The sequence below is a fragment of the Pelophylax lessonae genome (assembly GCF_965119305.1).
Source record: "Pelophylax lessonae genome assembly, chromosome: 2".
Taxonomy (NCBI): Eukaryota; Metazoa; Chordata; class Amphibia; order Anura; family Ranidae; genus Pelophylax; species Pelophylax lessonae.
The window spans coordinates 745,629,327-745,646,886 of NC_138769.1; the positions used below are offsets into that span (position 1 = coordinate 745,629,327).

The window sequence follows — 17,560 nt, forward strand, 5'->3', positions numbered from 1 at the left end:
TACAAGAAACCCAGAAACCAAGATGGCCGCCAGCACATGTCAAACGAAGGAGAACAGCAAGAAGGTAAGACCATGACACTTTCCAAGCATCAGAGATCACATGGGGGAGAAGCAGTATTCCTGTCCTGAGTGCGGGAAATGTTTTTCAGTGAAGTCCCATCTTAACATGCATCAGAGATCTCACACGGGGGAGAAGTCGTATTCCTGTTCTGAGTGTGGAAAATATTTTGCACGGAAGTACCATCTTTACAGACATCAGAGATCTCACACGGGGGAGAAGCCGTATTCCTATCCTGAGTGCGGTAAATGTTTGTCATTGAAGTACCATCTTTACAGACATCAGAGATCTCACACGGGGGAGAAGCCATATTCCTGTCCTGAGTGAGGGAAATGTTCCTCATTGAAGTCCTGTCTTCTTGTACATCAGGGGTCCCACACAACACTGGAGGTGTATTAGTGCCTTGAGTGTGGGAAATGTCTTCTATATGAATGTTGGTGGACATGTGGGGAAGAAGCACACTCTAATATACACCTCAGATATACTCCATGGCTGATCTTCATCATGTAAGAAACACTTCATAAGGAGATCAGAGATCACCAAAGACATGGATGAAGTGTTGTCCCGTGTTGGCCATTGATAGCAGGAGAAAAATAAAAATGGAGTCCTTACCTTTCATTGTACATTTTGTGCAGGAAGATTTCACAAACACTTACAGATCTGGTTGTTATAAATGTGTTGATGAAATGTGACCCGCATTCCCCCAGTCATGGTGAATTGGGATTTCTTATAATGGTCAGTTTCATCTAGTGGCCATAATGTGCTTTCCTGAAAGGTGCTTATGGCCCCGCCCTCATTCCTCCCCCATAAGTCCCCACCCCCATAAATGTTCAGGATAAGCCAATGGCTGCATTCCTTTTTTGTCCTCCTTACTTTTAGGACCATTTTTGTATGAAGTTTTCCTACCTATTGGAAGTATTGGTGGGCGGGTCTGGTGTTGGGCAGCTGTGCGGGATGTCAGGAGCTTCCTTTGGTATCCAGAAGTCTTCCAGGATGTCCCGAGTGGTCATTGAGTCCCCAGCTATCAGCGAGCGGGGTGGTGTTATGGCACACATATGTAGAGGATCCATGCCTGGAGAGTGGGCCCTGCCATCAGCCACCATTTGCATTGGCTGGGAGCCCAGCTGTTAGAGGGTGGCCATTAAGTGTTAGACACGTGACATTCGTTTCGGTGCGAATACAAATTACGACAAATTTTTGGTTATTCCTAGATTCGGATGTATCCAAATCTCTAAATGAAATTGTAATGAATTTCGTTGAAATCTCTTAAAATTTGTTTATTTTATTCATTTTATAACGAATCCCAACTTTTCAGAACGATTCGAATTCAGATCAGTCAAAAAAAAACGATTGACCGATGCAAATTCTGTGTGAAGAAATAGCAGGTTGTTAAGCAGCAAGCCGGGAAGCCGGCCGCCCGCATCCTTACCAACCATGATTCCTCAGCTGTCGGCGGGCTTCCCCACTGACAAATGAATGGATAGAAAAGAACGCCAGCATTGCCCGGCAATAGAAAAAAATGGCGTGGTTCCCCCCCCCCCCCCCAGTTCATACCAGGGCCTTCGGGGCCAAAAAAAAAACCCAGCGTGGGTTCTCCCCTAAAATCCACACCAAACCCTTTATCCCGGCATGCAGCCCGGCAGGTCAGGAAAGTGGGAGGGACCTTGGTAAAAGGGGCTTTCAATTAAGGACAAGCCACGGTTGTGGGGAGGAGGCTCTTGTCCCCATCAATATGGTGACAAGGTGCTTTTGGGTGGGGGGGGAGAGGTGTCACAAACCACCAACCCCCACTCCATGGTGAGGGCATGTGGCCTTGTATGGGTTATAAGGGGGGGCGCTCGCTTGTCCCCCTTTTTCTGACTTGCCAAACTGTATGCTCAGGTAAAGGTCTGGTATGAATTTTGGGGGGACCCCATGCCATTTATTTTTTTTACACTTTGGCGTGGTCCTGGTATAGACTGGGGGGGAGGGGACCCCACGTCATTTTTTTCATGAGAGTCCAAACATCCTATCTGTTCAGAGAAATAGGAACCTACAGATGTTCACAAGGAACCACTGTCATATGTGTGGACTTTAAGGGCACAGCATGAGACAGATAACAACTCCATGGATTTATCCTAAAATAACATTTATTGATTTATCTGAAACCAAATCTCAATAAAATGAGGAAACTGGCCCCAAACTGAGCTCAGCTCGTACACAGGAGATCAATGTCTCCTACTAATTTCACTCATGTACATCATACATATATAAGGATAAGTTGGTATATATCATAAGGTTCGTGTAGGTATAGATATTTCCTCTCTTCACTTAGATGGAACTTTAAGTGACGGCCATGTACTTTATTACTGAATATATCTTATTACTATTATAACAATCACCTTACTATATGGATTTTTTTGTGTCAGCTTTTTTTGTATACATGTCTGCATCATATTTGTTACTGATGTCAACATTTGTATCAATTACTGTATGTATAATAAATGACTACGTTCAGATTCTATTTTTGTATATCTTAGTTGGTGACCTGCCTCATTTAAAGTCCCACGACCTCTGTTTTCTGTTTGCATTAACCATTAGGGATGGAGGCACGTCACTGTGTTTGCTTTGGATCATATTCCTCTATCTTCGTCTGTTCCCTGGTCGACGCGTTTCACACAAGGCTACTTCAGGACTATGAAAATGTACAGACAGTTTCCTCTTAAAATAAACAGACTCGATATTAGTGTTTCATAAACATAGGACATAATCTGTATTTATGAACATCATAATAAATACAAACATGGCTTACTAGCACACGGCCTTCCTTCCAACCCCCAACAAATTAACCCGACCTGGGGCAGACAGGGGGGAAAAATCAGACCAAAATGTGTTGTGTATATATAGATATCTGTCCTGATGATCCTAGGTACAAGATAAAATATACAGTATCTCACAAAAGTTAGTACACCCCTCACATTTTTGTAAATATTTTATTCTATCTTTTCATGTGACAACACTGAAGAAATGACACTTTGCTACAATGTAAAGTAGTGAGTGTACAGCTTGTATAACAGTGTAAATTTGCTGTCCCTTCAAAATAACTCAACACACAGCCATTAATGTCTAAACCGCTGGCAACAAAAGTGAGTACACCCCTAAGTGAAAATGTCTAAATTGGGCCCAATTAGCCATTTTTCCTCCTTGGTGTCATGTGACTCATTAGTGTCACAAGGTCTCAGGTGTGATTCGGGAACGGGCGTGTTAAATTTGGTGTTATCGCTCTCACTCTCTCATACTGGACACTGAAAGTTCAACATGGCACCTCATGGCAAAGAACTCTCTGAGGATCTGAAAAAAAAAGAATTGTTGCTATACATAAAGATGGCCTAGGCCAGTGATGGCGAACCTTGGCACCCCAGGTGTTTTGGAACTACATTTCCCATGATGCTCATGCACTCTGCAGTGTAGTTGAGCTTCATGGGAAATGTAGTTCCAAAACATCTGCGGTGCCAAGGTTTGCCATCACTGGCCTAGGCTATAGGAAGTTTGCCAAGACCCTGAAGTTGAGCTGCAGCATGGTGGCCAAGACCATACAGCGGGTTAACAGGACAGGTTCCACTCAGAACAGACCTCGCCATGATCAACCAAAGAAGTTGAGTGCAAGTACTCAGCATCATATCCAGAGGTTGTATTTTGGAAATAGACGTATAAGTGCTGCCAGCATTGCTGCAGAGGTTGAAGGGGTGGGGGTCAGCCTGTCAGTGCTCAGACCATATGCCGCACACTGCATCTAATTGGTCTGCATGGCTGTTGTCCCAGAAGGAAGCCTCTTCTAAAGATGATGAACAAGAAACAGCCCACAAACAGTTTGCTGAAGAAGAGCAGACTAAGGACATGGATTACTGGAGCCATGTCTTGTGGTCTGAAGAGACCATGATTAACTTATTTGGTTCAGATGGTGCCAAGCATGTGTGGTGGCAACCAGGTGAGGAGTACAAAGACAAGTGTATCTTGCCTACAGTGAAGCATGGTGGTGGAAGTGTCATGGTCTGGGGCTGCATGAGTGCTGCCGGCACTGGGGGGGCTACATTTCATTGAGGCAATCATGAATGACAACATGTACTGTGACATACTGAAGCAGGGCATGATCCCCTCCCTTCGGAGACTGGGCTGCAGGCTAGTATTCCAACATTATAACGACCCCAAACACACCTCCAAGATGACCACTGCCTTGCTAGAGAATCTGAGGGTAAAGGTGATGGACTGGCCAAGCATGTCTCCAGACCTAAACCCTATTGAGCATCTGTGGGGCATCCTCAAATGGATGGTGGAGGAGTGCAAGGTCTCTAACATTCACCAGCTCGGTGATGTCGTCATGGAGGAGTGGAAGAGGACTCCAGTGGCAACCTGTGAAGCTCTGGTGAACTCCATGCCCAAGAGGGTTACAGCAGGGCTGGAAAATAATGGTGGCAACACAAAATATTGACACTTTGGGCCCAATTTGGTCATTTTCACTTAGGGGTGTACTCACTTTTGTTGCCAGCGGTTTAGACATTAATAGCTGTGTGTTGAGTTATTTTGAGGGGACAGAAAAGTGACACTGTTATACAAGCTGTACACTCACTACTTTACATTGTAGCAAAGTGTCATTTCTTCAGTGTTGTCACATGAAAAGATAGAATAAAATGTTTACAAAAATGTGAGGGTGTACTTACTTTTGTGAGATACTGTATATGTGTAGTAGTGTGATCTTAGACATACAAATTCTTATACAAGAAGAAGGCTGGATAGAAACTAAACTTTATAGAAAACCGACAACCGGCAACGCGGTTTTACGTGCCAATAGCTTACATCCAAAACCCCGGGTACATAGTATACCCTACTCCCAGTATCTAAAGCCCCGTACACACATACTGATCGTCGGCCGAACGATCGGCTGTCTTTTGTCCAGGGCTGTCGTGTCTGTTGAAAACTACAAAAGACTGCACACTAATTTTGTCGGCCAACAACAGCCGACTGCAGAAGTGATGTCATGTGATGGTTAACTTTCCTTGTCTTTTTTCTTTTCTGAGCATGCCCAGTCTTGCTAATCTGCTGTCTGTTGGCCGAAATCTGTACTGACTGGCGAACAATCGGCCCTTCTGGTGTTGGCCAACAAAAATTTTAATGCCTGCATGACAGATTCTGTTCGGCCGAAAATGCGCTGTCGGCTGTCGGAAACATCATACTAACAAGCCTACAATCGGCCGATCGGTCGTCGGCCGAATATTTACGGCCGACAATCGGTACGTGTGTACGGGGCTTTAGATTGCATTGAATCTGTTTGAACGATGAAGATTTTAAACGGGAGGCGGACTCCCTTGGAATGAGTTTGCTTATTAGAGGCTATTCGTGGACTACACTGTGAAAAGCTTATAATAGGGCTTATAAGCACAAAAGAGAGGAAGTTATGTTCCGAGTCCTGAAACAACCAAAAACAGAAATAGTCCGTTTAATAACACCTTATACTAGACAACATACACAAATTAGAAAAATACTTCAACAACATTGGTACAGACATCCATGCTCTCATCTGCCAGGTTTCCACCCACCGTCCAATATACTCCATGGCTATTGGATCAGTGGGAAACATCAAGACAGCATGAGCTGTGTCCCTGTTAGGCAGAGAAACCAAAAACTATATCCACTCATTCTAGCACCTACCTAGGAGGGCTCTACATCTGTATGGCAGGGTCTGTTTGATTATTCACAGGCTGGGATGGTGCACTGATGTGAGAAGCTGCAGTGTCAGTATTCCTTTAGCAGTAATTAACCCCTTACGGGTTTTTCTCACCCAGCAATCAAACAACTGTTACACTGTCTTTTTTGACAGCTTAGGAGACTTTATCAGCCGTAGTTTGAATTATGAATTTATAAAACAAAAATAAAAAATTACTACATAGCTTGAGTAGCAATTTATATATTTTATAATATTTTATTTCTTAACAATGTGGCGTTCTCCCTTGCACCGTCTCTTTTTATCATGGATTTATTTCTTACTGCGACAGGTCCTTGTGCCGCTGCAGCCTAATCATTCTATGCTGTGGCTGCTCTATGCAGGTTATAGCTGGAGGGGGGCAGCATCTTCCTTACTGATACTGTTCCTGGATTGTCAGCCCTTCTGCAGGCCTCATAAAGCTGGTGTATGGGAAGCTGACTAATGGACAATTTATATTAAACCTCTCCAGATCTGCATGTATTAGGCACACCGTAGACTGGGCCTTTGGTGCTTGACAGGCAAAACCCTGTATAAATTTCCTGTTTTGTTCAGGCATCCAGGGAGGAAGATGACCCCTACCAACAGGTTGCCACTGGTAGTCAAGACACTGTAAAGGAGTCTGTTACATCTCTCCCTGTGCAAGGAGTCTCAACTCTGACAATGTCAAGCTTTTTCCTTGTAGGACCAGTCAACTGACCAATTTAACCCTCTTCAAACAATTCCTAAAAGGAAGATGAGGATGTCTATAAGCAGGTTTTTGTACCTCCCTTCCTGCAGAATTACCTGCAATGCAAGTATTTTTAGCACTTCCGAAGGAGTGCATTGCCTTTTTTCCCTATGATGTTTAAGCTAGAAGCTCATGCTAGAAGAGTGGTGCAAATTGAACAGAAGGACAGAGCAGCAGAATGTCTTAGTGGTCATCACCTTGCAGCACTGGATTGCTCAGTTCAAGCCCCAACCAGAACACTTCTACCTGCAATGCAGGATATCAGATTAGGCACGTGTGAAGAGGAAGAGATTTTCCAGCATAATGAGTCACCTATTTGGTTGACGTGGCCTTCATGAGCTTAGCCATATACATGGAGTAGCCATTGGAGGATGCTGTGTCCTTCAGGGGTATACTCAATCATGATGATTAGGTGTGTCCTTGGAGGGGTTGCAGCATCTTCTGGTGGTAGCTTCATGTGTTGGTCTTGTTCTTCGGGGGTATATCTGTCTGCAGTTGCAGCATGTGAACCTGCCTTAACCCTTGCCTTTCTTCCAATGCAATGGAAGTTGGAATGAAAAATATTGTTTCTATCCTAAAGAATAATAGAGTAATGGTTAGAGGTACAGGGATACCCTGTGTTATCTGTCAAAAATGCTGGACTGTATATAATGTCCATGCTTTACCACCAATGTCTGTTTCTGGTTCCAGCTCTATCTAAGACACACCTATCTAAGACACAGTGTGGGCTACCTTACCCAGACCGGATCCAGCATGAGGTGCTCACTATGGCACTTGGTGCAATGTGTTGAGTTTGCCACAGGGTGCTATACAGGTCCAGGATTGTAGTTCATCACTATGGAACCTCATAACTATGGAATTCAGTTCCTGAGGACCTCTTCGGGGATATGCCCACCATTTCGAGTAAAGCATGGACCTTATATACAGTCCAGCATTTTAGGACAGATAAGACAGGGTCACAATGTAACTTTGACCATTACTCTATAAAACATTACTAAGTCTGGAATGTATTCGCCTTACGGCAGGTGCAGTGAATAAGTTACATGACGTCAGTAATTTATTCACTGCACCTGAGCAGTGCATTGTGGGGCGGCTTGTGACGTCAGATCCCTATAAAAAGCTGTCAGAATCAAAACAGCTTAGAGCGCGGGAAGTGTCCAAAGAAGCAGCAGCTTCTTCTTTTTTTTTTTTCTTTTTTTCGAGCAGGCGACTGATCATCGGGGGGACACTATTTTTTTATTTTTTAATAATGGACTTTTCCAAAACTGGCTTTTGTCTTTATTTTTTTTTTTTGTACACTTCTTTGGTGAATTGGTAGGGGTACGATGTATCCGATATCCATTCACATGGGGGTGGGGGCCGGGATCTGGGGGGCCCCTTGTTAAAGGGGGCTTTCAGATTCCGATAAGCCTCCCCCTGCAGACCCCCACAACCACAGCCCACGGTTGTCGGGGAGACCCCTGTCCCCATCAACATGGGGGCAAGGTGCTTTCCATGATAAGGGATACCCTTCTACATTGGTAGATCAAGCTCATGAAATGTATCTTGCTGATAACCCCGTAAAATCATCCACATCTAATAATAACCCCCCAGCAAGATTTATAACCCGGTTCCACAACAAATGCAAAAATATGGAAAGAATACTGCACAAACATTGGAGTATATTGTTGCAGGACCCTCATCTTCAACCCATTTTGGTGCCCAAACCCACAGTAACTTATCGGAGAGCTCCGACACTAAAAAACAAAATTGCTCCGAGTAAACTGCCAGAACAAAAAATCACCCGTCCACTCAACCTCATCCCATTGAAAGGTATGTATCCATGTCGGAAAAAATTGTGTAAGACATGTGATTACATTAATTATGGCCAGAAGTATTTTACACACAGTGGCAAAACCTACCCATTGTAACACTTCTATAACTTTTCCACAGACTATGTAGTCTATTGCCTCATTTGCCCGTGCAAACTTCTATACGTAGGCCGCACCATTTGCCCTCTTAGGCAAAGGTTCGGTAAACACTGTCATTTCATAGAAGAAGGCACGGACTTACATAGTGTCCCGAGGCACTTCTTGGAGGCCCATTACAAGTCTACCGAAGGCCTATGCGTTTGGGTAATCGAGTCCATACCACCTCATTATTCTGAAGCTCAACGCTTCTCCAGATTATGCCAACGTGAGACCTTCTGGATCTACACCCTCGACACCCTGAAGCCTTTTGGCTTAAACGAGGAGTTAGAGATCAGCACCATTCTTTAGACCTTGGTCCACCGGCTGACGTGGTTTTTATCCTACAATAGAGACAAACCTACTATCTTCTTCCATATATACATACACATATTTATATACATAATTATGTGGAGTCATTATGTACATCTCACTACCCTCTTTTCCTTTTTTTCATACCTTTACCATGTGTTCTCTGTGTATATATTCACGCCTTGTGTGTATGTGTGTATATACGGGAACATACATTTCATTGCTTCTCATATATTTTATACATATGGTGATATAATCCATTGTCACTATATATATATGTGTATATATATATATAATTTTTTCCTAATTCAGCATTCGTAACTTGTACCCACATATGTATATTCATTGCTCATTCAATAATTATATATATATATTATATTATATTATATTATATATATATATAGAATTTTGGTCATATTCCATTCATCAAATGTGGGTCCATCATCATACATTTTTTAATACATTTCTCAATATACTTTTTAATATATGGCCATTACTGACACATTGATCCTTGATTCATACTTATCCCACCATTTTTTCTAGACCTAGATTTTTCTAGATGGTGTTATACTGTGTTTCTTGATGTCATATACCATCATTTTATTTTTAAATATGTATATATATATATATATATATATATATATATATATATATATATATATATATGCTATGTTTTATTCCAACAGGGCTAAAGGTATCCAGCACTGATTTCCGTTGTTTATAGTCTTATCCAGGCCCTTATTCTGCTCCCCCTCCCACTTGTTTCCGCTTCCTTTTCCATATATAAGACTTGCTTTTAGACTCTCCCGCTATCCTACACTTGACAAAAGAGCACGCATGCCCAATGAGAGCTGTGCGCGAGCTCTGAAACGCATCGTGTTATCCATTGCCTTCTGTGAGGTCACGCAGCGTATGCTGCGTTCCAGCTTGGTCCTTGGCGCCCAGCCGTATCCGGAAGACGGACGATTCCCTGCAGAGTGTCGTTCCGCCCTTCAGAATGGCTCTTGGCATTTCCACTCTCTGGGACCCCTGGATCTACATTAGACTTACCACCGGATTTTCCATAGCTTGTCATACTCCTTTACCATGTGAGTTGCTACTATTATGTATTTGATACCCTTCAATAAATGCTGCACTTAGAGGCGCTCTGTTTGTTTTCTCTTGCATTACCCCACAGCACCGACTTCCCTGTGTTTTATGGAGCAGCCCTTACAGCAGCAACTGGACTTTGTCTGATCTACACCTGTTGGACTTTTTATGGACTGATTTTTTATGGACTTATTATCCCTTTGTATTCAGTCCACAGATTGTCCTTGTCCCCTATCACTTGCATTTGAGCAATATTTCTGGTCCAAGTTCTAGCATATAGTTACCACCCTTATCAGCTTAAACCTAGAGTGCTTGTTTTTTTCTTGTAACTGAACATTTATGGGGGTGTGGTCTTATGGGGGAGGAACGAGGACGGGGCTACCCAAACGTATCCTGCCATGGACATCTGTCAGGAAAGCACATTATGGCCACTAGATGGAACTGACCATTATAGGAAATCCCAATTCACCATGACTGGGGGAATGCGGGTCACATTTCATCAACACATTTATAACAACTAGATCTGTAAGTGTTTGTGAAATCTTCCCGCACAAAATGTACTCAGCCAATGAAAGGTAAGGACTCAATTTTTATTTTTCTCCTGCTATCAATGGCCAACACAGGACAACACTTCATCCATGTCTTTGGTGATCTCTGATCTCCTTATGAAGTGTTTCTTACATGATGAAGATCAGCCATGGAGTATATCTGAGGTGTCTATCAGGGTGTGCTTCTTCCCCACATGTCCACCAACATTCATATAGAAGACATTTCCCACACTCAAGGCACTAATACACCTCCAGGGTTGTGTGGACCCTGATGTACAGGAAGACAGGACTTCAGTGAGGAACAATTCCCTCACTCAGGACTGGAATACGGTTTCTCCCCCATGTGAGATCTCTGATGTTTGGAAAGACTGGACATCTGTGTAAACCATTTACCGCACTCAGGACAGGAATACGGCTTCTCACCAGTGTGCGATGTCTGATGTGTGGAAAGATAGAAATTCTGTGAAAAACATTTCCTGCACTCAGGACAGAATTACGGCTTCTCGCCAGTGTGCGATCTCTGATGCTTGGAAAGAGCAGACTTGCCTGAAAAACATTTCCCGCACTGATGTGTGGAAAGATGGGACTTCTGTGAAAAACATTTCCCGCACTCAGGACAGGAATACGGCTTTTCCCCCGTGTGCGATCTCTGATGTGTGTAAAGATGGGACATCTGTGAAAAACATTTACCGCACTCAGGACAGGAATACGGCTTCTCACCCGTGTGAAATCTCTGATGTGTGGAAAGATCGGACTTCTGTGAAAAACATTTCCCGCACTCAGGACAGGAATACGGCTTCTCACCGGTGTGCGATCTCTGATGTGTGGAAAGATGGGACTTCTGTGAAAAACATTTCCCGCACTCAGGACAGGAATACGGCTTCTCACCTGTGTGAAATTTCTGATGTGTGGAAAGATTGGACTTGCATGAAAAACATTTCCCACACTCAGGACAGAAATACGGCTTCTCACCCGTGTGCAATCTCTGATGTGTGGAAAGATAGGACTTCTTTGAAAAACATTTCCCGCACTCAGGACAGGAATACGGCTTCTCTCCAGTGTGCGATCTCTGATGTGTGGAAAGATAGGACTTCTTTGAAAAACATTTCCCACACTCAGGACAGGAATACGGCTTCTCACCAGTGTGCGATCTCTGATGTGTGGAAAGATTGGACTTCTTTGAAAAACATTTCCCACACTCAGGACAGGAATACGGCTTCTCACCAGTGTGCGATCTCTGATGTGTGGAAAGACAGGACTTCTTTAAAAAACATTTCCCACACTCAGGACATGAATACGGCTTCTCACCAGTGTGCGATCTCTGATGTGTGGAAAGATGGGACTTCTGTGCAAAACATTTCCCGCACTCAGGACAGGAATAGGGCTTCTCACCGGTGTGAGATCTTTTATGCACATTAAGATTGCCTTTCAAACTGAAACTCTTCCCGCATTCAGAACAGGAGAACCTCTTATCTGTTGTAAGGACGGCACCGTCCCTCACAGTCTGAGGTTCCTCAGGATAAGAGGAATACGATGGTCCGGCACTGTCCCTCACAGTCTGAGGTTCCTCAGGATAAGAGGAATACGATGGTCTGGCACTGTACCTCACAGTCTGAGGTTCCTCTGGATAAGAGGAATACGATGGTCCATCTACACTGTGTGGTGCCGGATGGACATTTGAGGTAGCCGGGTTTTCTCCTGGACTATACTGTGTGATTTCCTCATCTTCCACTTTACAGTCTGGAGACAAAGTGAGACAATCCTCTGAGGTTTTCCTCATCTCCCGTCCATCTACTAAAATAGAAATACAAAGATTATTACTAGACATCAGCAGATTGGTTCCCCTAAACCAGGACTCCACCCACATCAGGCAGCTTTGTCTCTGAGGATAAGCAAATAACATTTCTTTATTCATGGACCTTAGTCAGAAAGTGAGGAAATGAAGAAACAACGATAATTGTCTTTTATAGGAGTGACAGTGATGAGGAGATTATAGGATGAGTGTCCTATGGGTGTGAGACTATACAGACATATTCCTCCACCCGGCACAGTCAGCAAATAACAGAGCAAGTAACCCCTGGAGAATTCTTCTGTCAGAGATCTTGCTAGACCCGTGCATGGGGCAGAAGACCCAAGGTTCACACCCCAGGTGCTTAGGCTGAGCAACGTCTATGGTGAACATCAACATTTTGCTGCCAGCTGAACCCCAGAATCTCCATAAATCCAGTCTAGAGACATAAATTGTGTCTGCAGCACAGAGAAGGAAGATTATCCGAGAGAAATACAGGAATACAGGACGGGGAACACAGCTCAGGAAAGTGACCAGGGTATTACAGGCTGATATCACCCAGTCCTCAACATACTCTGGAGCACCCAGTGAGCAGTATGGGTGGAGGAATGTATTTAGTGTTAATGACCCACCTGTGCTGATCTCTGTAGGAGTGTCCTCCTCTATAAATGTCCCCGTTATTCCATCCTCCTCCATAGACTGCTGATCATCCCTCACATACATCTCTTCTTCTTCTGCTTTAACCTCAAATTCTATATCGATTGGATCTCCACTCTAAATCAAGAAAATGAGAGAGAATATCATCTGGAAGATATAAGCTTACATGAAAAACACACACATCCCCTCCACAACTCCATGTTCTAGATACTCCATCCCACCAACCTTGTAATAGTGAAGGATGGTGTGACTTTCCTGTGTGGAATCCTGGGAATAGAGAGGACGGGGACATCGCTCTGGTGGGTTTCTGGTATTAAGTGGCTCCATCATATTCTTGTGTCCTTCTGAAACCTCCTCCATCACTCGATACTCCTCATCCTCCTGTTTATACTCTTCTTTTATCTTTACAACAATATTATCCTTGGAGTTTCCATTCTGAAAAATATAATAAAATATTAATTGTAAAATAACACGATTGCTTATAAACCATGACTATCAATCATTTTCAATCATCTACCTTATGATGGTGAGGGATGGTGTGACCTTCCTGTGTGGTATCCGGGGAAAACAGAGGACCGGGACATCTCTCTTGTGGGTTTCTGTAGCTGGATGACTCTACCATGGTATCCTGGTACAGATCTTTGTGTACTTCCTCTATGACTCCATCCTCATCATCCTCCTCTTTTATCTCATCTTTAACCTCAACTTTAGAATCTCTCAGGTTTCCACTCTGAATGTATAATAAAAATAACATAAATTGTAACAATGCAGATAATGTACAGATCCTAATCAGAGGCGGCTCTCTAATTAGGCAATTTAGACGGCCACCTAAGGTCTCGCGCTTAAAGGGGCCTCGCGGCTGCCTTTCTGCCCAGTAAATAATATAATTATTGTATTATGAAGTTGTAACTTAGGCCGCCGGCGGCTGCATCCACATTGCCGAGGTGCCAGCGCTAGTATGCAGGAATAAAAACCCGGCCCCGCACTCACATCGCGGTTTTACCCGTGTGTGCTGTGCTGCGGGTCCTCTCCTCCTGCTCCTGCAATCGGCCAATGGATAGTGATGATGTCACAACGCGACGTAACTCCTCCCCTGCAGTCTCCCGCCTGCGGTACCAGGAGAAGAGAAGAGTAGAAGAGAGAAAAAGGTAAGGACAGACGGAGCGAGTGTGTGACCTAAATAAAGTACCACCCCACCACCATCCATCCACAAACCTTTATATGGCCAGCCCAGGCTGTACTGGCTTGAAGTTGTATCAGCAGCCCTAATATTTGTAATTTTGATGGGGGCACTGTTCACTCTGCAATGGATGGGGGCACTGGTCACTCTGCATTGTTGGGGGCACTGGTCACTCTGCATTGGATGGGGGCACTGGTCACTCTGCATTGGATGGGGGCACTGGTCACTCTGCATTGGATGGGGGCACTAGTCACTCTGCATTGATGGGGGCACTGGTCACTCCGCATTGATGGGGGCACTGGTCACTCTGCTGCTTTAATGGGGGAACTGGTCACTCTGCTGCTTTAATGGGGGCACTGGACACTGCATTGATGGGGGCACTGCCCACTCTGCATTGGATGGGGGCACTGCCCACTCTGCATTGGATGGGGGCACTGGTCACTCTGCATTGGATGGGGACACTGGTCACTCTGCATTGTTGGGGGACACTGGTCACTCTGCATTGTTGGGGGACACTGGTCACTCTGCATTGTTGGGGGACACTGGTCACTCTGCATTGTTGGGGGACACTGGTCACTCTGCATTGGATAGGGACATTGGTCACTCTGCATTGATGGCGGCACTGGTCACTCTGCATTGATGGCGGCACTGGTCACTCTGCATTGATGGCGGCACTGGTCACACATTTGTGTTCCTGACCCTATAGTGTTCTTTTACTACACTGTTGACAACTTTTTTTTCACTTTTAGGAGACACCAACAAGAATAACTGAGTAGTCAGCCACAAACTTTTTATCTATACCCAATGTTTGTGTATAGATATTTTGTAGAATAATTTAATTACAAAAATAAGATTCAAAGAGCTGTGAATACCGAGGTTCTGAAATGTATTAATATTTGCCTTAAAATATGCAATTTATACAGTTAATTTTAATATCACCTGCTTATTTATTTTTTTATCGTGCGTGGGGGGCCTTATATTTAAATTTTGCCTAAGGCCTCCAAAAGTCTAGAGCCACCTCTGATCCTAATGATACTATCAGTGATTGTTCCTACCTGATGATGTTGAGGGATGGTGTGACCTTCCTGTGTGGAGTCCCAGGAATACAGAGGACTGGGACATCTCTCTGGTGGGTTCCCATTACTGGAACCATCTGTAGGAAACACACACACACACACACTGTCGGGGACCATAAACCAGGCAAAGACAGAAAGTACAGTTAAAAAAAAAAAAAATCACACCTTTAATGAAATAGAAAAAAAATAACACAGTTCAGGAATTCAGTCAAAAACAGAAGCTGAGATTTGGATGCCAGAACAGGTAATCAGAGGAGCCAGGGTCAAGAAACCAGAAGTCAGCATAGTCAGAAGCAAAAATCAGGAACAGGAATAGGAAGAGAAGTCAGCCAGGGAAAAAAACACACAGGAACACACTGGAGATCATAGACCAAGTAAGGGCAAGGAGGAAATTAGCTCAGCTGCTTCAAAAGCAAAAAAGGGGCTGGCTGTAGGCTGGACTAATGAGGCAGGAAATGGTAACCAGGTGAGTCATTGTGGTAACGAGCGGCTGGAAATTAACCGACAGCTAAGTAACTTCTGAGCTCTGAAAGAAAAGAGCTGCTCATTAAGTAGCAGGAGCCCAGCCCTGACACACACTGACTGAATACATTGTTTTTATGTGTATATCAGATGATGGGAGATCTAGGTGGACCCTCCGTACTGCTCTCTCATTTACAATAAAGTCTCCTCTTACCCGGTGATGTGAGGGGCGGCTGATTCTCCATCATGACGTCCTTGTAGAGATCCTTGTGTCCTTCTAAATACTCCCACTCCTCCATGGCGAAATTGACAGTGACATCCTGACACCTTATAGGAACCTGACACACACAATGATACAGTCACCATCCAGACACATCCCTTGTCTGTTACTGGATAATGTCCCAGAATTCCCAGCACCGCTCACCTCTCCTGTCAGCAGCTCCATCATCTTCTTGGTGACTTCTAGAATCTTCTGCATGTTGTGTCTCTCAGGTTTTAGGGAGTCACATGAAGGCACTGTGATGGTCATATGATCACCTGACTTTAGAAGAGAAAATCTCTGTTTTTGAGAACCAATAGGAATATCATGTTAGAATCCCAGAATCCTCCTCACCTCTCCGGTCAGGTCTGTGTTTTATTAATAGATATAAGAGTGATGTCATGTGACCTCCCAGAATCCCCCTCACCTCTCCGGTCAGCAGGTAGATGATCTCCAGGGTGAGGTTTAGTATCTTCTCAGTCATGTGACTCCGGTCCGCCTTCATCCTCATTCGTTCTGTCACTCGATCTATACAGGTTTCTGTCTAGACAGGTAAGGATAAAAATATATATGTAAGAGGAGAAATGTTCTGACCCTGAAGGGGTTAGTCTAGGTTTCCACACTATATATGTGTGTATCATCATCTGCTGGAGATAAAAGACATCACAGTGACTATGGAGGAAGAGGACAGACATGACCGGGGGGGGGGGGGGGGGGTTACTGGGTATAAATAGAAAATAAGATCTTATTACCTCCTCTGCTGCCTCTTCTAGCAATGTCTCCGCTCTACTTCCTCCTTACTCACCTCTCACCCGGAACTTCCTTTTAATACCTGACATCACTTCCTGTCTTCTATAGAGACTTCCTGTCTGGGTAGAAGTGAGATCACCACCTTGTGGAGCTCAGAGGTACTGCAGCCCCGAGAATCATCTCGTAGTGTGAACACGGCCTTGTGCTGTTTGTGTATGTACTGTACAGGTCCTTCTCAAAAAATGAGCATATTGTGATAAAGTTCATTATTTTCTGTAATGTACTGATAAACATTAGACTTTCATATATTTTAGATTCATTACACACAACTGAAGTAGTGCAAGCCTTTTATTGTTTTAATATTGATGATTTTGGCATACAGCTCATGAAAAACCAAAATTCCTATCTCAAAAAATTAGCATATTTCTTCCGACCAATAAAAAAAAAAGTGTTTTTAATACAAAAAAAGTCAACCTTCAAATAATTATGTTCAGTTATGCACTCAATACTTGGTCGGGAATTCTTTTGCAGAAATGACTGCTTCAATGCGGCATGGCATGGAGGCAATCAGCCTGTGGCACTGCTGAGGTGTTATGGAGGCCCAGGATGCTTCGATAGCGGCCTTGAGCTCATCCAGAGTGTTGGGTCTTGCGTCTCTCAACTTTCTCTTCACAGCATCCCACACCTTGGAGCCTTTTTTGTGTTAGGTCCGTGCTAATAAGGACATAATGGGGCTGCAGAGAGCCGGGAGTCATCATAAAGTTGCCGCCTATGCGGATGATCTAATCTTCTTAATTTCCAATCCGACCTCGTCGTTGCCTGCCATACTCCAGGCCCTGGACCATTATGGTCACCTCTCTAACTACAAAATCAACCTTGCAAAGTCTGCGGCTCTCAATATCTCAGTCCCCGATGCGGCCGTAGGTACGTTACGGACTTCCTTTCCTCTACAGTTGGTGTCTAGCTC

At 44.0% G+C, this 17,560-nt stretch overlaps 3 protein-coding genes across 3 annotated transcripts in view; 2 read left to right on the forward strand and 1 right to left on the reverse strand.

The window, feature by feature from the left end:
• The window catches only part of LOC309548372 (uncharacterized protein), a gene marked incomplete at both ends in the record, with an annotated part of 1,605,927 nt that overhangs the window by 192,861 nt on the left and 1,395,506 nt on the right, over nucleotides 1-17,560 (forward strand).
• Nucleotides 1-17,560, forward strand: part of LOC309547863 (uncharacterized protein) — a gene marked incomplete at both ends in the record, with an annotated part of 116,907 nt that overhangs the window by 9,601 nt on the left and 89,746 nt on the right. The gene's annotated exons all lie outside the window — the stretch shown is intronic.
• LOC309547864 (uncharacterized protein) overlaps nucleotides 5,488-17,560 on the reverse strand; it is a gene marked incomplete at its 3' end in the record, with an annotated part of 89,688 nt that continues 77,615 nt past the window's right edge. The window contains exons 13-15 of the mRNA XM_082247866.1: nucleotides 13,230-13,301; nucleotides 10,967-11,888; nucleotides 5,488-5,501 (exon numbers count right to left, since the gene is read on the reverse strand). Of these exons, the coding sequence (XP_082103992.1) occupies nucleotides 5,488-5,501; nucleotides 10,967-11,888; nucleotides 13,230-13,301 (1,008 nt within the window). The remainder of the gene's footprint in view (nucleotides 5,502-10,966; nucleotides 11,889-13,229; nucleotides 13,302-17,560) is intronic.